The following is a 21095-nucleotide window of genomic DNA, read 5'->3' as shown; positions in this document are numbered from 1 at the left end:
GAAACCAGGGTAACACAGGAACATGAGCACTAACACAACGCAGACACAACGTAATACACGAGCACAGGACAAAGAAACAAGAGGGTATATATATAGGGAAGACAAACGAGGGATAACGACACGGGGCAGGTGTGGGTAATAAAACACTCAGGGAAAGTTAACGAGGAAACGAGATGGCGGGAACAGAGACGAGACACTGGAGAGAACGTATATTATTGTCAAAAGGACAATAATATGTTTCTCTCCACACATAACCAAAGGCTTTGTCATGACTCTGCTACAGGACCAAGAAAAACATGACTAAATGAAGCAGAGCCATTACACTTAGTGAAAAATGAAAAAGGTAAATTAAGTGACCTGTTTAGTTACATTTTATTATTTGTACTTATTTTCAGTCACAGAAATTTACATTTATTTAATACGTACAGCAATTAGATTAGTTTTATGTAAATACAGTACTGCTATTATTGGTCACACCACATGTTGAAAGGTTATTTTACACCACTTCACTACAAATGAGGTACAGTATACAATGACTTTGTCATTATTATTGTTTATTGTGAAGTAAAGATTATGATGTCAGAGTTTCTCATTAATTTATTTCGTATTTGACAGATGCTGTGATGACCAATTTTCCAAAGGGAACAGAGTTTGACATCGTACATGCAATTGGAGAGCATTTCAAGCAAGCACCTGGGAGAACAGGGGGGGGGGATATATAAGTAAACGCAAAAAATAAGTACCTAGAAAATGTGATTACCTTAACAGAAAACAAATGAAAAAATATTTTAAATAACTTATACATTTATTTTTATTTTGATATTGTTTATTGCATTTTAAGTTGTATTTATAAATGCTTTGTTTTGTAATTTTCTGTATTGTATTTTCTTTATTATTCTTTTATAATTTTCTAATTAGTCTAACTTGTGAAATTTCTCTTTTACATAATAAAAAACGATCTATACAGATGTAACCTCGGTTCCCTGATGGAGGGAACGAGACGTTGTGTCGAACCGACAGAATGGGGTTTGTCTTGAGAACCTATCATCTTCTGAGTATTTAGAAAAGGCCAATGAAAATTGGCTAATAAAATTTGCATGCCGGGCTCCTCCCCGGATGTCCGGGTATAAGAGGGAAGCCGGCGTGCTCATTCATTCACCTTTGGTCTGAGGAGCCTAAAGCTCCTCCCCCGACCGCTGGGGTGGGCGGCCAGTGTTGTGGCATGAGGGACACAACGTCTCGTTCCCTCCATCAGGGAACCGAGGTTACATCCGTAACCAAGACGTTCCCTTTCTGTCGGTCTCTCGACGTTGTGTCGAACCGACAGAATGGGGTTCCTATGGAAAACGCCACAGCACTGAGCCGCGTCACAATCTCTGCGGAGCGACGTTGACTGGCCTGGGCGAGTCAGACGAACACGCTAACGCGAAATTATGACCCTCCAGTGGAGAGGAAGGGGGACCCAGAGCTTTACACAAAGTTGGGAAGCCCCTGTCACCGGCCGTCACGGGCGGAGGCCTAGTTCTCTAAATGGCGAGAAGCCGCCCGGCACCGTACGGGCCACTGGGTAAGCATTATTCCCCCTGGGGGAAAAACGCTGCAGAGGCCACTACCTACCGTAGGGAGGAATTAGTGGAGACACCACATGGTCTCACCATCAGGGGAGAACTCATGGGAGGAATGTGCGGACTGCAGGAGTTAACCGCAAGGTGGGAGTCCACCTGGGGAGGTCATGGGTTGCCAAGGTGGGAACCATTCATGAGGATACATCAGACGGAACAGCCCACGGAGGGGGGGTTACCACGTCTGGAGCACTAGGTCCGGTTAGAGCTATGTGGGAGATAACTCAACTGTTCCCCGGCCTAAGGGGGCAGGGCTGCTCTGCCCAGCCTGTCCCCTGGAAGGGTGCTTAGTGATGGATGGAATGCCTGTTCTTTACCCGAGGGGAAAGAAGTGAGGCGGGATCGCCACTGCTCCCCCCGGAGGGGGAAGGGCTTCCGCAGGCGTACGCCCTACCGGCTGCCGGTCCCACACCTTGCCAGGATGCGGGCTGACACCGGTTCCGCGCGTAGGTATTAGAACCTCACGGAGTTGTTGGGCATAGCCCAACCCGCAGCTCTGCAGATGTCTGCCAGAGAGGCGCCCTGAGCCAGTGCCCATGAGCGGTGTGCGTCACCCCCAACGGGCAGGGGCAAAATGAGATCGGTATGCCCTAACGAGGGCATCCACGATCCAGTGCGCCAGCCTCTGTTTGGAGACAGCCCTTCTGCTGACCTCCGAAACAGACAAAGAGCTGCTCAGAGCTTCTGGGCTCTGCGTGCGGTCCAAGTAGAGGCGCCGTGCGCGTACTGGACACAACACGGATAGGTTGGGTCTTCCTCCCCGGTGGGGAGCGCCTGCAGGTTCACCACCTGGTCTCTCGGGAGAGTGGTGGGAACCTTGGGCACGTAGCCGGGGCGGGGTCTCAAGATAACGTGAGAATCCCGGCCCCGAGTTCTAGGCAATCTGTGGACACGGAGGGTGCTTGCAGATCCCCTACCCTCTTGGAGGTGAGCGCCATGCGGAAAGCCGTCTTTATCAAGACTGAGAAAGAGCGGCAACCCCGAGAGGCTCGAAGGGGGCGGGGCCTCTTGAGGCCCGCCACCTAGGTCGCAAGAGGGTACGGAGCGCGGATAAGGTGGTCACCCTCTCGCGCCCCTTAGGAACCTAATGACCAGGTCGTGCTGTCCCAGAGGCTACCCAGCACTTGGGTCATGATGAGCGGCCGTAGCGGCTACATACATTCCCAGTGTGGAGGGGGAGAGGTTACTCCCCCGGCTCTCTTGAGGACGGGACAGCTCGTACCCGACCGAGCAACTCCGCGGGTCTTCTCGCCGAGAAGAGCACCAGGACGAGAAGAGGCGCCACCTATGGGCGTATAGCCGCCCAGTGGCCGAAGCCCTAGCCTGAGTGACGTCCCAACCGGACCGGGGGTGGGTCACTCAGGATCTCCTCGTCCCGTCCAGACATGGAGACCAGGTTTTGCCTGGGATGCCGTAACGTGCCCCTTCCCCTGGGGAAGCTGTTCGCCAGGGGGAGCGGCCAGGGGGGAGTTGTTGTCAGAGCCTTAGCTCCGAGAACCAAGTCCTGGTTAGGCCAAAGGGGCGTAACTAGTACCACTTGATGCTCCTCTTCCCTGGCCTTGCACAGGACCTGTGCAATGAGGCTCACTGGGGGGAAGCGTACTTCCGCTTGTCCCGCGGCCAGCTGTGCGCAAGGGCATCCGTGCCGAGGGTACCTCGGACAGGGAGTACCAAAGCGGACAATGGGTGGAGTCCGGGGAGGCAACAGGACCACCTGTGCCTGGCCGAACTGCCCCCAAATGAGCCGGCTGCGCGGGGAGGGAGTCGCCACTCTCCGCGAGGCGTCAACTGACGAGAGAGCGCATCGGCTGTCTGGTTCAGGACGCCCGGGATGTGTGTGGCTCGCAGGGAGCTGATCACCTGCTGACTCCAGAGGAGGAGGCGTCGGGCGAGTCATGTTAGCTGCTGTGAGTGCCATGTTCTGTGCCTTGTCCTTTATTCGTGAGTTGTGTTTTTAGTCTTAGTCACCCTGCCGTGTTGTTTTTTTGTAAGACGTTGTGTCGTGCCTTGTTTTGTTAGATTGTTTTTGCCCCCCGTGGGAAGTGTTTTGTTTCAGTTTTTTATCTCAGTTTCGTTTTCCCCATTGTGGGTGTTTTTGTTTTGTGTTAATAATAATAAATATTATCTGTTAACCCCTTCACTGCTGCCTGCGCTTGGGTTCTTCTTCTGCCAATCCGTGACACCAAGAGAGTTTGATAATTACTTAAAAAAAATCTTATTAATACAAATTCTTTGTTTATAACCACTTACAATATTGAGAACTTGAAAAAAAACTATGCAGCTTTAAAAATGTATTAATTTTAAGATGAAGCATAGTTGCATCACAATGTTTTTTAAGGATATGGCCAATTTATCTAGATGAAAAACATAAAAATCCCTTATTTTTGTTAACATTTCGTATGTATTGTTACACACACACACCTCTTATGACTGTGAATACTGCAGTCTTCTCAAATGCCTCCTTCTGCAGTGGTCCACCCCCCTTCATATTAAATTTGGACATAAGGGAATTCTTTAAAACCCTAAAAAATTTAACAAATTTAAGTGGTTAACAATTGTGGACGAAGACATTTTAAACATTCTTTTTTTATTTTTACTTTTCATTGGGACCTCATGAAAAAAATAAGTATGAAGAACTAGGCTTTACCTATCCAGCATCCTTCTTGCACTGTCCTTGAGGTTTCTTCCTCCTATTTTGCACAGCGCTGACACCTGAACAACACATAACATGTCAGTACTTGGCAAGTAATATTTGCTTCAGTGTACTATATGCCTTTGTATTCCAATTTTTATTTGTTGTATATTTAAACTTGATTATATAAAATTAATTTTTAAGATTCAAATTTAATCTTTTGTTATTTTACTATGAAAAGGAATAATATTCTATCAGCACATGTTCTGTATGCAACATGCTATTGTTCAGTAATTATTTCAATTTTATAGTTAAAATAAATAATGATTTTAATGAGGAAATGTGGCGTTAACAGTTTATTTTTACCATTGCTGCCCAGGTCTACTCATTTATCAACTTCCTTTCCAAGTGCTGTAATTCCTCTACGCTCTCCAAAGTAGACAGTGTCTGGTTCAACCCTTTGTCCAACTCTTCTTAGCTCTTCTTTTATTTCTAGAAGAAGCATCAGAACCTTTCTTTGGAATCCTAAATGCAATAAAGGCATTGGGTTACTTTTAAATACCATAAAAGATAAAAAAGACAATACTGAGGTATGATTACTTTAATAATCTATAACATGACAAAATGAACACAAATCTCTTCCTCCTCATCTGTATGACACGGCAACAAGGAGAAAAACTGTTGCCTGGAATCTACCAGCAGTTCAAGGATAAGTGGAGAGTCTGTAATGCCACAGTCCTGAATCAAGAAAATCAAATATTTTATAAAAAAAACTATTCAATACTTACTTTTTTCAGACATTGGAAACTTGTCTTGCTTTTCTGAAAAAATGTATGAACAATGTAGTAAGCAAACAGATGTATCTCATACAATGTTTTAGAAAAACATGATTTTACTAATAATTCTCCTAATTAATTTCTTATGCAAAATTACAACCATTTCCTTAACTGAGCTTAACATGCATATCATGTCTATACTAACCTTGAGAATATCTGTTGCGTGGAGTTCTGGTAGTGCCATGTGGCTGGCGCTGAGACCTGCCGGCTGTAATGGCATTTGAAAATATTACTAGTGGATTGTTTCATATCACCAAATAAAAAACCATGGCAGGCATTTGCCATCTTCAAATTTACCTTGTGGCGGTGTGCTGGTGTGGCACCGAGTCCCAGAAGCTGTAATAAAGTATTGATGTATTATTTACTTGGAATGTTCCAATAATAATTAAAACCTTCACAATAAATGTCAATACTAACCTTGAGAATATCTGTCGCTTGGAGTCTTGGGAGTGCCATGTGGCTGGCGCTTAGACCTGCTGGCTGTAATGGCATTTGAAAATATTACTAGTGGATTGTTTCATATTAAGAAATAAAAAACCATGGCAGGCATTTGCCATCTTCAAATTTACCTTCTGGCGGTGTGCTGGTGTGGCACCGAGTCCCAGAAGCTGTAATGAAGTAACGATATATTATTTACTTGGAATATTCCAATAAGAATTAAAACCTTGACAAAAAAGGTCTATACTAACCTTCAGGATATCTGCTGCGTGGAGTTCTGTTAGTGCCATGTGGCTGGCGCTGAGACCTGCCGGCTGTAATGGCATTTGAAAATATTACGAGTGGATTATTTCAGTATAAATAAAAAACTGGTTTGTTATAACCATTACCTGGGGTTGAGGTGTGAGTTGGAAACTCTAAAAAACGACTCCTTTTTCTCTGCTGTGTCCCTGTCAAAGGCATATTTGTATTTGAAATACATAAATGATATTAAAATGAGGAGGCATGTTGCATTCACCTCACAAAAAAATTAATTTCCTCTTTGTTTATAAATTAGTTTCAATTTCATTTTTTGCGAGGTGACTGCAACATGCCTCCGGGTCTAAGCTATTTGGAGAGAAATAAGAATAAAAGCATGTCTTACTTTTGGGAGTTTCAATCATTGTGGAGTCCATAGACTGTGAAGTGCCTTTAAAAACATGGAATGTACCATGTATCAAAATGTAAATTAAAACAGAAATTTACAACAACGATAAATAAAATAACACAATGAACCTTAGAGTTAATCTAAACATGTCAAGCGCCGCGGCCTAACTATTTACAGCTCTTTGTAATGATTAAAGTGTCAGTATAAAATTGGAATAGTTTTTTACTTTGTTCAAGGATTGGTGACAAGACGTGTGCCGTTTGTGGACAACCTGCAAAAGAAAAAGTTGTTCAAATACACATTTATGGCCTTGTAGCATTGCTGTCTTCCAAAGATAGCACACTTGACTTCATATGCAGGGCTCTGTTGCCTTCCATTTAGTCATAACTCACTGGTGAGTGTTTATTGCTGTTTTTTAAATATATGTTTTACTTGATATTTGATTAAATTATAAATGAATGGAAGGCAGCTAAATGAAGCAAACAAAGTCTCCTGAGTCCTATTTATAGAGAGAAACAATATTTTCACACTGAAATTACAGTTAGTAAACATTCAAAGTCAACATTCTACGTCATACTTGCTGGTATAGACACTTCAGGGTCCTCCAATTGACTCATCCGAGTACCCAATGAAATATTTCAATAAATTGCCATGTATACAATGTTACACCTTCACTAATATGCATGTTTAATTTAATTTACTAGTCATGAAAATGTAAAACCATTATGTACTTATATTTGCAACAAGTATACTTACAAGATTTAGTGGTGGGTGGTGTCGAAAAAAGGTCCTCCAAAAACTTTTCTGCTGACACCGTCACAAACAAATTCATAAATAAATTACTAGTTAATCCAGCAAAGTGACTGACCAATAATTTCTGTCATTTACCCACTCACACACCAGTAATGCAAGGAGACTATAATCAGACCAGTTAAGCTTTAACTGTGTCTTGCTCATGGACAGACCCTTTTTGTCTTTAAAAAGACAAGTGGTTGAACCAGCAATGGTCCTCTAGGTTTTATTACAAAGAACAAAGAAACTCACCCATTTCTAAATGTCTTCATCTGCTTATTTTTGCTTATTTTATGTGTGTTTGTTTCTACAAAGAATATTATTGGCATTAGAAATATTTATTTGTAAAGAAAGTATATATTCACTATACTATTGTATTTACCTGAGGCTGTTTTTGATGTGGAGGCCATGCCATATTTATTGGGTGGTGCGGGGAAAGTGCAAACTATAACATAAAAGGAATATATGAAAAGCTCAAAATCACTTAAATGTAATGTAAACACTGAGAGTTTTATCCAAAATGTAATATTTCTTAAAGCAATCCTTTCCTATCCTATGCAATGAAAGAGCCACAGTAGTCTCACTGAAAAAATTTTCTCGATTCATCGTGCATTCATGTTAGTATATTAATTGACGGCAATATTCTCACCCAGAAAGGTAAACTGACAAGACAGGACCAAGCTTCAGTTCAACCTTACAGGAATGGAGTAGGGGGAATATGGCAAATCCCTGTGCATGTGGTAAACAGACAGCCTTCTTATGCAGATTGTTTGACTCCAAAAGCCTCCTCTTCGCTCTGATAAGATCACGGTCCTCCACATATACAATGATAATTAGTTTGGACTCGCAAGGCAGATCAAAAAGCTGCCTTGTGACGTGTGTGTCGATAACATCAACAACCAACAATCCATCTTGCCCTTTTTCCCTCACAAACACAACCTGCTCGGTCTCCAACATGAAGCAGTGATTCGGTGCCTTGGCCGATATGAAGTATGGTTTGCCCCTCCATTGCTTCATGTGTTTATGTGTGTTAGCCTTTTCTGCCAATCTTTTAGTTACCTGAGCAACTGGATTTTTGCCATTTCTGACCAGTTTTTTATGGACTGCAGGTGGTTCTCAAATGGAAATGCGGACAACTCGTTTAAAGAGCACTTGAAATTGAAAACATCATCTGCAATGTGTTTGATGGAGTGGATGTTGTATGTTGGAAAAGTTTCCCCATAGAGTTCAGAACAGGTGTCAACAAAGTGTTCCAGCAGGCTTTGGGCATATGCCAGGTAGTGTGCTCTTCTAGAATCATTTTCATCCAAGAGAATTGACATTCCAATGGTTAATGACAGGAAGTGATAGTACTGCTCCTGAGACAAAACATCCTGCAACACAAGTGGTCCTGTATAGAGCAGAAATTGCCGTAGCTCAGTTGCTTTCCAGCGATCAAGTTCAGTCAGTGATCTTGGCTGCCTGGCAAACTCAGCAGGCATCGCTCCTTTTAGTTGGTCCAATCTCTGGCAGATTTTTTCAATTTTCCCTTTTTGCAACCTGACAATAACTGGGCCTCGCAACAAAAAAGTAAGTAATCTTTTCACAGCTCCAAGAAAAATTAGGTGCATGTGGTCAAGAGGAAACTGTGTGACACAATTAATTCCCAGTTGGGCTAGAGGTGTAAGTTCCTTCTGATGGTTTGGGTACTGCAACTGACTAAATTTTTCATCAGTGAGTTTCTCACAAAGCCCTTTATTTAAGTGGACAACCCTTCCCTCAACTGATGTTCCTAATGACAGACAACGCTCACATCCATGCAAGGCATTATGGCTTTTGATGCACTTTAGATATGCTCTTGCTGGAGCATCACATACAAATGCTCGCAGAGTTACTTTGTGCACTGTGGTTTTGTGTTGGACACCATTTTGCATGAGCACCTGCAATTCTGCTATGAAATCATGAAGATACTCATGAACAGGGTCAGGCTTGCTATTGCCATAATACAGAGCGACCAGAAATGGCTCTACATTATCAATTTTAGCGAGAATAGGCCAAAAATGTGTTTTACTGGACTTGTATATTGGTAGACCGTCTATATTGATAATAAGGTCTATACTACTTTTGAACGATGGGTTTTGGGAAAGGTACTGGAGACATCCCGGTTCTAAGCCATGGTATGTGTACTGACCACCACATATATTCTTTATATCGATCCCTGATGGGGTTGCTAGCAGTGTTCTACTGTCTTTTGGAAGTACATGTCCATGTGTTCTCAAAAGTCCAATAAGCTTGTTTAACGAAGCATGTGTTTGACCTGTTGTTGTTGCCCATTCAGCCAAATCTTTTCGTAATGATGGCGTGTCTTCAGAGTCTGAAAAATCGATATCTGTATTAGAGTCACTGGAATCAGCAGCTTCCTTGTATCCATAGTCTAGATCCTGAATAACTGAACCAGCCCCAGTTGAAGGACCCTCTTCAGCATTTGCTTCCACAGACGGACCCTCCTCAGATATACGTCCTTGTGTGGATAGACCCCCTCCAGATACATCTCCTTGCATGGATGGACCCTCCCCATAAAGGCCTAAATCTTCTTGCATGGATGATGGACCCTCCCCAGATACATCTACTTGTAAATCAAGAGAATCGTCCAAACTGATGCTTGACAGAGAAAGCGCATCAACTCGGTCTCTTAGTCGACGCCACTCTCTTAGGTAGTTCGTATCCATGACTGTTGAATATGATAACAGAAGCAACATTGTAATTGACACTGTGAAATTCCATTAGACATATCGGATTCTATCATTTTTATTCTAATAAAAACAAAGATTTTATTATCATTTATAATGTACTTTTATTTTTTATTCAACTTTAAGCCCTGCCATATCAATACTGTCATACTGCCATGTTGGTCGGAACTGCACCCAAGTTTTTCACCTACTGTTGCACTTGTGTATATGGTTGAGTGACAATAAAGGGATCTGATTTTTTTTTTTTATTTGATTCACTGTCACATATCTCAAATGAATATAAAAAGATTATTATATACATAATTATTATAACATGGTGCATTGCAACAACAAAACAACTGAGACAACAAAAATGAAATTCTGTCATCATTAAATGAGAAAGAAAGATATTAGAAAGAATGTTAGCAATTTTCCCTTCTGGTTTGTTTTCCTAAATTCTTAAAAATATCTAATTTTGTGTTCAACAGAACAAACAAAATAAAAAAATTCCCATGGGAGTGAATGATGTCCCAGAACTGAAAATTGCTAACATTCTTACAAATATATTTATTTGTGTTAAACAGAACAAAGAAATGTATACAGATTTGAAATAACCTCAAGGTGAGTAAATGACAGAATTATCAATTAGGGGTAAACTATCCTTTTAAATAATTTAGTATGCACAATGTGCTGCGAGTTTAAATGTTCTGTTTGGTGTATCCGTTGTTGTGCTTTGTTAAGAGTATGCAAGTAATTTGCAGTAAACTAATTAAGGCCCGGTTTCAAAGACAAGTCTTATCTTAAGCCAGGCACATTAGTATATTCAAGTCGCTTTAATAAATAATGCAAATCCAATGGATAACATCACTACAATTCTGAAGTCTTTACACTGGTTTCGTGTTATTCATATTTAGATTTAATTTTATCAAGAACTGAATGGTGTAAGCCCAAAGTACATTTATAATCTTCTGCAACGTTAGCATCTAAACCTTGTCATGTATTGTGTACTTTGTGTATTTCCAGAGCACTGTGTATTTCATAATTTAACTTGTAAAATGTTCCGCATGCTGTGCCGTTCTGAAGTAGTGGGATTATAACACCTAGTCCTATTAAGCGAATCCGAATGTTTACATTGTTGAATTCGGAAAAATGTACAAAGGGCGCCGTTTAAGGGCACAAAGAAACAGGCGTGTTACAGTACACGAGCACGTAAGTTAAGTTAGCATTTAAAGCTAACTACAACGTGGCGTATACTGTTACACTGATATCCGCTTAAATGTTACGGTTCACATAATTACAAATAATGTAGATAAATAATGAACAAATGTGAAATAGAAAAGAAAGATACATACTAGATCAAATCAAAATGTTCTTCGTTTGTTGTAGACTGTTGGTATCTTTAAAGTTTGCAGTGACCCAGCTAACAATTGTTGGTTCCCAGAACGTTCCCCTAACGTTAGTTTTTGGTTCCCAGAACGTTTCCCTAACGTTAGTTTTGGTTCCCAGAACGTTATTTTCTAAGGTTCGTTTTTGGTTCGTTTGGAAAGTTTTCTTTACGTTAATAGAACGTTTGACGTTCCCATAACGTTCTGGGAACCAAAAACTAACATTAGGGGAACGTTACCCTAACGTTATAGAAACCATGAAACTAACGTTTTATTTCCGTAAAGATAACCAAAAACAAACCTTAAAAAACTTTCTGGGAACCAGAAACTAACGTTAGGGAAGCGTTCCCAGAACGTTAGCCTAAAATATTTTTCTCGCTCCGTTTACACGTCAGTAATGAATACATCCATGCTGTGTTTTTATCCATTGCTTGTCTAACGTTAATCTAATTAAAATAAGTAAAATACATCATCCCTGTAACGGTTTCAGCACCACCGGCCACGCCCCCCATGTCGTCACCGCCAGCTCGCTTCACCCGTTCCCTCTCCCCGGAGTTCTGAACTCAGTTTCCCAGCATGCACATCCACCATTTTTTATTAGTCCACACCTGCATCACATCATCAGGATTCTATTTAAGTTTTCACCTTTTTGTTCTTCCCTGTTCAGTCTTGTTGTCTTCACTGCAATTCTTTACCCCGATAAGTATACTTACCTGTTTTTGAAATACTTACCTGTTTTTGAAATACTTACCTGTTTTTGAAATACTTACCTGTTTTTGGATACTTACCTGTTTTTAGATATTCCTGTTTTTTGAAATACTTACCTGTTTTTGGATATTCCTGTTTTTGAAATACTTACCTGTTTTTGGATATTCCTGTTTTTGAAATAAACTCCTTTTTCTTATCTACCTCCGTGGTGTGCTCTCCGTCTACCAGAACCCTGACAGTAGACTGAACCAAACACCATGACCACACCACAGACTTCTCCCGGTCCTTCACCTCCAGCTCCCTCTGATCCCCTCTCTGAACTGGTCACCCTACTCCGGAACCAACCCGCACCTGCACTCCTTCCGTCTAACCCACCATCGGCGTCTAGTCCCATGGCCCTACCCAACCGATATACTGGCTCCGTGGAGGAGTGTAGCGGGTTCTGTCTCCAATGTGAGCTCTACATACAGTTGCACCCCGGTCAATTCTCCACGGACAAATCCAAGGTAGCCTTCATCATCTCCCTCCTGAGCGGTAAGGCCCTGAACTGGGCATACGGGATTTGGCAGGCCGGAGGACCACTTACCACTAATCTGAAGTCTTTTCTTGAGCACTTTAAAGGGGTCTTTGGCCAAGCAATGGATTACCTTTCGGTGCACGATCTACTGCTGAGGCTTCGACAAGGACGCCTTTCAGTGGCGGATTATGCCCTCCAGTTCCGCACCCTTGCGGCGACCAGTGGATGGAATGAGCCGGCGCTTGTCTCGGTCTACCGCCAAGGGCTACAGAACTCGATCCGATTACACATGGCCATCTACGATGACTCGGTCGGTCTGGAGGCTCTCATACAACGATCCATTAGTATCGCCCAACGTCTGTCAGCCTGTTCGCCGTCATCACCCGGTACATTTCCTCCACGGGTTACGACCTCTGCTTCCCGGACTCCTTCAGACCCAGAACCCATGGATGTGGATCGTTTTCGACTATGTCCTGAGGAACGTACACGGAGGCGGAACCTTAACCTTTGTCTGTACTGTGGAGGGTCAGGTCATCGCCTAGCCGTCTGCCCCGTCCGTCCGGCTCGACCAGCGGTGAGTTCTATCCATACACCGGCCTCCTTACCTCACCTTGCTCTTACCCAAGTGGTCATTATTGCACCTAACTTCTCTGTTCCAGTCCACGCCCTGATTGACTCTGGAGCCGCCGGGAACTTCATTTCTCTGAATCTTCTTACTCAGTTGGGCTTCCCGCGCCTAAGGAACGGGAGGACCATGTTTGTGCAAGACATCCTAGGAAAACCGCTGGGCCGAGGTCGGATCACACACCATTCCCCACCCATCACCCTTCACATCTCTCCCAGGCATACGGAGAAGATCTCCTTCTGGGTACTGGAGGGGTCCACCTCCGATATCGTCCTGGGACGACCCTGGCTGATGGAACGTCAACCTATCGTGGACTGGCGCACTGGCATCATATCCGGATGGGCGGGTCGCCCCGCCAACACCAGGGTCCCGATCAAGGAGGAAACTTTCCTAAAACCGGTACTACCCATCCTAGCCACTACCGTCGAGAGTCCTGAGGTCCTCAACTCCGGGGAGGTTCCCGTAGATTATCGGTCGTTCCAGGACGTCTTCTCCAAGCTGAGGGCTACGGAGCTGCCTCCTCACCGGCCATGGGACTGCGCCATTGAGCTGCTGCCTGGGGCCACAATGCCCAAAGGAAAGATCTATTCCTTGTCCATCCCGGAGCAGAAGGCCATGGAGGAGTATATCGAGGAGGCATTACAACAAGGTTTCATCCGACCGTCTGTCTCCCCTGCCGCGTCAAGCTTCTTCTTCGTAGGGAAAAAGGATGGAGGTCTTCGTCCCTGCATAGACTATCGGGTTCTCAATCGTCACACCAAGCGCTTCGCCTATCCTCTTCCCCTGATACCTGCCGCCCTGGAACAGTTACGCCATGCCACATTGTTCACCAAGCTGGATCTAAGAAGCGCCTACAACCTGATTCGGATTCGCCCAGGTGACGAATGGAAAACGGCCTTTGTGACTCCCAACGGTCATTACGAATATAAGGTCATGCCCTTCGGCTTGGTGAACGCCCCAGCAGTGTTCCAGAGCTTTATGAATGAGATCTTCCGGGACCTGCTGGGGAAATTCGTTATAATTTACCTCGACGATATACTTATTTACTCCCGCTCTCGACCCGCTCACGTTACCCATGTCTCCATCGTCCTCCAACGCCTACGCCAACATAAACTATACCTGAAACTCGAGAAATGCCAGTTTCACCAATCCACCATACAATTTCTGGGTTATATCATCTCTTTCAACCAAGTTACCATGGATCAGGGGAAGGTGGAGGCGGTCCAGAACTGGTCACAACCCCATACGGTGAGGGAGATGCAGCGGTTTTTAGGATTTGCTAATTTCTACCGGCGCTTCATCGCTGGATTCAGCTCTATTGCAGCTCCCCTCACCGCCATGACTGGAAAAGGCTCGAGATCCCTGTCCTGGAATCCCGAAGCTCTCAAAGCTTTTGACCAGATGAAGCAAGCCTTCTGTACTGCTCCTACCCTACTTCTACCCGACCCAGACCTGCCTTTTCTCGTGGAAGTGGATGCCTCTTCGACCGGGGTAGGAGCGGTGCTCTCTCAGCGGCAGGGGAAGCCTCCTAGACTCCATCCATGTGCCTACTTCTCCCGCAAGCTATCCCCGGCGGAGTTAAACTACGACATCGGGAATAAAGAGCTCCTAGCCATCAAACTGGCTCTGGAAGAATGGCGACACTGGCTGGAGGGCGCGAACTATCCCTTCACCGTGATCACCGATCACCGTAACCTGGAGTACCTCAAAGAGGCCCGGAGGCTGAATTCTCGTCAGGCCCGTTGGGCACTCTTCTTCTCACGGTTCGACTTCAAAGTGACTTACCGACCTGGCTCGCAAAATGGCAAAGCTGATGCTCTCTCCAGACAACACTACGTCACCCCAGATTTAACCGAACCTGAACCAGTGCTTCCTCCAGCCCTGTTCGTCTGCCCCATCCAGTGGGCCCTCGACCGGGACATCGCTGAACTCCAACACCCTACTCCGCCGGGAGGTCCCGAGGGTAGGATCTTTGTGCCATCCGAGCTCCGCACTACCCTCGTGGACTCTGCTCATTCTGTTCCGGGATCAGGACACCCAGGCAGACAGCGCACCCTCTCGCTCATCTCCGCCCGATACTGGTGGCCTGGGATGACTCAGGACATCGCCCGATTCGTCAAAGGATGCTCAGTCTGCGCCATCGCAAAGACACCACGTCGCCTGCCGGAGGGAAAACTACTCCCATTGCCCATACCCCAACGACCGTGGTCTCACCTCGCAGTGGACTTTATCACCGACCTGCCCCTGTCTGACACATTCACCTGTATCCTGGTGGCAGTGGATAGGTTCTCCAAAGCATGCAAGTTGATTCCCCTCACTCAGCTCCCCACTGCACTAGAGACGGCTGAGGCCCTGTTTACCCATGTGTTTCGCAATTACGGGCTTCCTGAAGACGTTGTGTCAGACAGGGGTCCCCAATTCATCTCCCGGGTCTGGAAGGCCTTCTTCGGAATACTGAACATCTCGGTGAGCTTGACCTCCGGATATCACCCTCAGGCGAACGGCCAGGCTGAGCGAAAGATACAGGACATCGGGAGGTACCTGAGATCATACTGCCATACTCACCAACACAGCTGGCACCGTTTCCTACCCTGGGCGGAGTACGCCCAAAACTCCCTTCGACAGACCTCAACCGGTCTCACCCCGTTTCAGTGTATCCTAGGATATCAACCTCCCCTGTTCCCCTGGTCTGGAGAACCCTCATCGGTGCCAGCTGTCGATCACTGGTTTCGGGAGAGCGACAGGGTCTGGGGACTCAGCTCACCACCACCTCCAGCAGGCTATCCGCAGGCAGAAGCTCCATGCGGACGCCCGAAGATCCCCAAACTGTGGACCAAAGTCCTCTTATCAGATGAAAGTAAATTTTGCATTTCATTTGTAAATCAAGGTCCCAGAGTCTGGAGGGAGAGGCACAGAATCCATGTTGCTAAAAGTCCAGTGTGAAGTTTCCACAGTCAGCGATGATTTGGGCTGCCATGTCATCTGCTCGTGTTGGTCCACCGTGTTTTCTGAAGTCCACAGTCAACGCAGCCATCTACCAGGAAATTTTAGATCACTTCATGCTACTTTCTGCTGACAAGCTTTATAGAGATGCTGATTTCATTTTCCAGCAGGACTTGGCACCTGCACACACTGCAAAGGTACCAAAAGCTGGTTCAATGACCATGGTGGTACTGTGCTTGATTGGCCAGCAAACCCACCTGACCTGAACCCCATAGAGAATCTATGGGGTATTGTCAAGCGGAATATGAAAGACACCACACCCAACAATGCAGATGACCTGAAGGCCGCTATCAAAGCAACCTGGGCTTCCATTACACCTGAGCAGTGCCACAGGCTGATTGCCTCCATGCCACATTGATGCAGTAATTCATGCAAAAGGAGGCCCAACCAAATATTGAGTGCATAGAAATGAACATACTTTTCAGAAGCCTGACATTTCTGTTTAAAATATCCTTTTTTTGTTGAACTTATGTAATATTCTAATTTTCTGAGACACTGAATTTTGGGTTTTCATTATCTGTAAGCCATAATCATCAAAATTTCAAGAAATAAAGGCTTGAAACATTTCACTCTATGTGTAATGAATCTATATAATATATGGGATTCACTTTCTGAAATGAGTGACAAAAAATATTGACCTTTTTCATGATATTCTAATTTTTTGAGATGTACCTGTATTTAAAATTAGGCACTATGACTAATGTTGGTGTTGCACAAAACCATCCCGCTTTTAAAAAGTAACTAAGTAACTTTTACTTTGAATAAACTTTAAACAAGCTACTTTTTACTTTTACTTGAGTAGGTTTTTTGACTGGTAACTTTACTTGTACTCAAGTACAATTTCATCAAAGTAGTAGTACTTGTATTTGAGTATAATATCTTTGTACTTTTTCCACCTCTGGAAATTAGAATGTAAAAACATACACTTGAAAAATCCATTCATAAGTTTGTCTTCTTTATTTTCTTTTTTGTTCATTACTCTACAATTGTTTATTATTTGAACATATACAAATAACCAACCAAAAACAATTCAAATTCCTTTTGATGCCAGGCATGCTTCATATAAAATAATTTATTTTCATAAAATGGAATTGGCATGCCATGTTTAATGACAAACTTTACAAACGTCATGTCATGTGTCTATGAAACATTTAAGTTATAAATAAAGGATAAGTAGGGATACTGTAGAAATGCTAGTGAACTCTGGTGTCCACATAAATTGTATTGATGTAAAACTTGCAAATACTTAATAAAACGATTTCTGCACAACTGATATCAATCACATTATGAAACTTTCTCTTTGTACTCTATTTGTTACATATCCAAAAACAACAAAAACATTAAATAATTTAATACAATACAAAGCACAAAATGTTAAAATCTCCCATTTAGATAGCGAATTAAATTTAATCGTATTTTTACTGTAACGCTGTAGAGATACTGTTTTTTATTTTAACCACATTTGTTTTTTGTTTGTTTGTTTATTTGTAAACAACTCTGTATAGACCTCCCATTTAAAATGCTAAACAAATTTTTTTTAGATTTAATTATATATGTAAGATAAAAAACAAAAATAAATAAATAAAAACTGAAACTAGAAGTGCTTCTGGACCAATGTTTACAACTTGTAAAGTGGTCTCGGTTTCCCGTCCTTTCTTTCCAGCTACAATCGTAGCTCTCTTGGTGTCATACCTGATAAACATTCCTCAGAAACATCCTACATTTAAAGCTACAGTATGGAATAATTTTGTTATGAAATATCCAAAAATCACTTGCACAGTGTGATATATTTCATGCAGTTGTGTACTTACATTATCCCAAATGCAAATCCAGAGAAATTCGTATTTAAAATAATGGCCCGTCCCTTGTCTCCCTTGTATTTGTCGCATATCAGTGACTTAATATCGGGTGCTCTAGACTACCATCAGTTTCTGGTTGTAGAAACTACGGCAACACGCAAATGCGGAAGTGGTTATACAGCATACTAGTTATACTGGGACACAGCATCTGTTGTTCTGTTATTATGGATCACGATTACTCTTTGGCGAGTAAAGGAAACCCAAAAAAGTGTAAACGAAGGCCAAATGAGGCAAGCAGGCTTATGGACAAACGAAGAAATAAAACAAGGATTAATATCCTTTTTAATATTAATAAAAGTGTTGGAGTAAAAGTCTAAATGGAGAGAGCTTCGCTACCAACTTGGACTCGACAGAGACTCTGCTCTCGCATGTGTTTTAATAGACAAGTAAGCACATTTTTTTTATTGTACATGAAATACTCATGCACAGATTATTTGAATAGTTATGAATGCAGTTACCCTATGAAATACAGTATATGTCACACAAAAATATGTAGCCAATAACGTTACTTGTAAATGCTGTGGGTTCGTTCAAATTTACTTTTTAAATGACGACTGTATGACTGTTTTAAACACGTAAAACTGTGTAGCATTACGCTACCAAATCAATTGACAAAGTCCAATATCAGTCGCGGGCTAACGTAGCATTACATTCAACGTTTCTTGCAAGCTAATTCATTACGATGACATAAAATATAATTCATTCATTACCTCGACCGTGAACATGATGGGCGATCTCCATACGCCTCTGGATGGTGAAAACGACATGTCCCATAATTCCACTATTCTACATAACGTCATTTAGCTTCGCCTTTTGTTGTTGTTTCGAAAGTGCGCCATATAGCGGTCCAAATATTCCATATTGAGGCTTTAACTTAAATTATGCATTTAACTTTAATTTAACACATACATTTTATTTGCATTTTATGGTGTCATTGCAAATTGTCCATGTTTATTGTAAGTTTAAGTTTCCAATACTGACAATAATTGTATTTAATAAACTACGTTTACTGATTTCGTGTTGATACTTCTAACATAATTTTGTAAATAGCCGCAGTGTCAGCAACCATATTAACTGTGATGGGTAATATCCTGTGGGTTGACAATCCAACATAGTATGTTCTTTGAATTTTATATAAAGCTTTTATATCCAACAGTATATCTGATTCTCGAATCTGACTGGCTGAGAGGCATGCGATATTCCACCAGTATCATCATGGAAATCACTTCACCATTTGTATCACTTCCGGCCTTACCTCTCGCCAAAGCTATAGAGGCCTGGTCGCTCGCGGGCAGCCCCCTCTCCACCATCACCCAAATCACGCCTTGTGTAAGTCTTCTTCTTTCCGGGAATCTCCACGAGAGCATTGTGCTGAACATCCTCGATTCCCCCGAGAACTAAGTTGTGTTGGGACATCCTTGGTTTGTACAGCACAATCCTCACGTGGGTTGGAGTAAGGGTTCTATTTTAGCCTGGAGCCCTTCGTGTCATGTGTCATGTCTTGTTCTTGCCTCTTCTCCTGTTTCTGTCTCTTGTGTTCCGCAGGTGCAGCCTGTAGACCTGACCGGTGTCACTGTGGAGTACCGTGATCTCAGTGCGATATTCAGCAAGTTCCAGGCCACCTCTCTGCCTCTGCATCGCCCCTACGACTGCGCCATTGATCTCCTCCCAGGCACTTCTCTGCCCAAGGGCCACCTTTATTCCCTGTCTGGTCCTGAAAGAGAGGCCATGGACAAGTACATTCAAGAGTCTCTTCTGGCTGGTCTCATTCGGCACTCATCCTCCCCTGCGGGTGCGGGGTTCTTCTTCGTTCAGAAGAAACGTATTGATTATCGAGGTTTGAACAACATTACTGTTAAGAATAGGTACCTCTTATGTCTTCTGCCTTTGAACTTTTGCAGGGAGCCCGGGTCTTCAATAAATTAGACCTCCGCAATGCCTACCATCTCATCCGCATCTGTGAGGGTGATGAGTGGAAGACAGCATTTAACACCCCAAAGGGACATTACGAGTATTTGATTCTCCCATTTGTGCTTACCAATGCCCCTGCCTTCTTCCAGGACCACATCAATAGCGTTCTGGGTGACATGATAAATAAGTTTGTCTTTGTGTACTTGGATGACATCTTAATTCCCCCCCCTGTATCCAGGTACACACCCAGCACGTTAGGCGGGTCCTCCAGCGTTTGCTTGAGAATCAGTTATAAGTCAAGGTGGAGAAATGCGAATTCCACGCCGAGTCTGTTACATTCCTTGGCCATATTATTTCGTCTAGCGGCATCAAGGTGGATTCTGCTAAGATAAGAGCTGTTGCCGAATGGCCCACCCCCGACACTCGCAAGGCACTCCAACACTTCCTCGTTTCGCCAATTTCTACCGGCGATTCATCGCCTCTGCACCTATCTTGTCTGTTCCAGATCGTCTGTCGGCGCAGTGTTATCTCAGTGATCGTCTGTTGACAGGAAGGTGCATTCTTGCACCTTCTTTTCTAACCGCCTCAGCCCTGCAGAACGTAATTACGACATCGCGACTGGGAGCTGTTAGTGGTGAGGCTGGCTCTGGGAGAGTGGCGTCACTGGTTAGAGGGAGCAGTGCAGCCCTTCTTGGAAGAACCTTGAGTACATCTGTTCAGTCAAGAGGTTGAGCTTGCGCCAGGCCAGCTGGGCACTCTTCTTTGGCTGATTTAACATCACCCTCTCGTTCCAGCCAGGGTCTAAGAACCTCAAGCCCCACGCCCTCTCACGTCAGTTCGAGACCCCAGAGAGGGAATTGCGGCCGAAGCCATCCTCCCTGAGAGGATGGTGGTCGGGGCTGTCTCTTAGGGTATCGAACGGCGAGTAGCAGAGGCTGGCCGAGGGGTGCAAGTAGGGCTGGGCGATATGGCAAAAAAGTAAACTCGATAGTTTTTTTCTATATTGATCGATAACGATATTTATTTTGATATATATTTAATTAAAAAACTGTATTTAAAATAATCTATTTTAAATACAGTTTATTAACAAAAGTTAACCTTTAACCAGTTAAAATTCAATTAAATTAATGGACTGTTGCAACACAGAGGATATTAGGCCATAAACAACATGTACCAGTTCATTCAGTCTCATTTTGACTCAATTGACTCGTTAAGTAAAGGGAGTGTTCATTCAGTATATTCAACCAATGAAAGGGCTCCGTTACTGCGTACATTCGAACGCTATTGGCTCAACAGTGAGCACCTGTGCACATACATAACACTGCAATAATGTCTTGCTCGAGTAGTGGGATTCATTCAATGTATTCAGTGAACCTTAAAGACATCTCACATAAACTGTAGTACATTTCTTTA

The 21095-nt window shown here is 43.4% G+C and overlaps 1 protein-coding gene and 1 gene segment (V, D, J or C); both read right to left on the bottom strand.

The window, feature by feature from the left end:
* LOC130551073 (Ig lambda chain C region-like) overlaps positions 1-4352 on the bottom strand; it is a 9127-nt gene extending 4775 nt beyond the window's left edge. The window contains 2 exon segments of the C gene segment in view: positions 4063-4144; positions 4270-4352. Coding sequence covers positions 4063-4144; positions 4270-4352 — 165 coding nt within the window.
* LOC130551079 (uncharacterized) overlaps positions 1-7245 on the bottom strand; it is an 87028-nt gene extending 79783 nt beyond the window's left edge. Inside the window, exons 1-13 of one of the 4 annotated variants that reach the window (XM_057328638.1) lie at positions 6931-7232; positions 6401-6445; positions 6172-6216; positions 5918-5977; positions 5780-5842; positions 5660-5698; positions 5508-5570; positions 5388-5426; positions 5236-5298; positions 5043-5075; positions 4621-4779; positions 4270-4334; positions 4016-4144 (exon numbers count right to left, since the gene is read on the bottom strand). In XM_057328638.1, coding sequence (XP_057184621.1) covers positions 4640-4779; positions 5043-5075; positions 5236-5298; positions 5388-5426; positions 5508-5570; positions 5660-5698; positions 5780-5842; positions 5918-5977; positions 6172-6216; positions 6401-6445; positions 6931-7006 — 666 coding nt within the window. In that variant the 5' untranslated portion in view covers positions 7007-7232 and the 3' untranslated portion in view covers positions 4016-4144; positions 4270-4334; positions 4621-4639. Of the gene's footprint in view, positions 1-4015; positions 4145-4269; positions 4335-4620; positions 4780-5042; positions 5076-5235; positions 5299-5387; positions 5427-5507; positions 5571-5659; positions 5699-5779; positions 5843-5917; positions 5978-6171; positions 6217-6400; positions 6446-6930 lie in introns of those variants that run through there. The other 3 variants (XM_057328637.1, XM_057328639.1, XM_057328640.1) reach the window with 3 other exon arrangements.
* Between the last annotated feature and the right edge of the window lie 13850 nt (positions 7246-21095).

Source organism: Triplophysa rosa, unplaced genomic scaffold (assembly GCF_024868665.1).
Source record: "Triplophysa rosa unplaced genomic scaffold, Trosa_1v2 scaffold60_ERROPOS690268, whole genome shotgun sequence".
Taxonomy (NCBI): domain Eukaryota; kingdom Metazoa; phylum Chordata; class Actinopteri; order Cypriniformes; family Nemacheilidae; genus Triplophysa; species Triplophysa rosa.
Note: the sequence above shows the minus strand (reverse complement) of the source record. Positions and strands in the feature narration are given on the sequence as shown.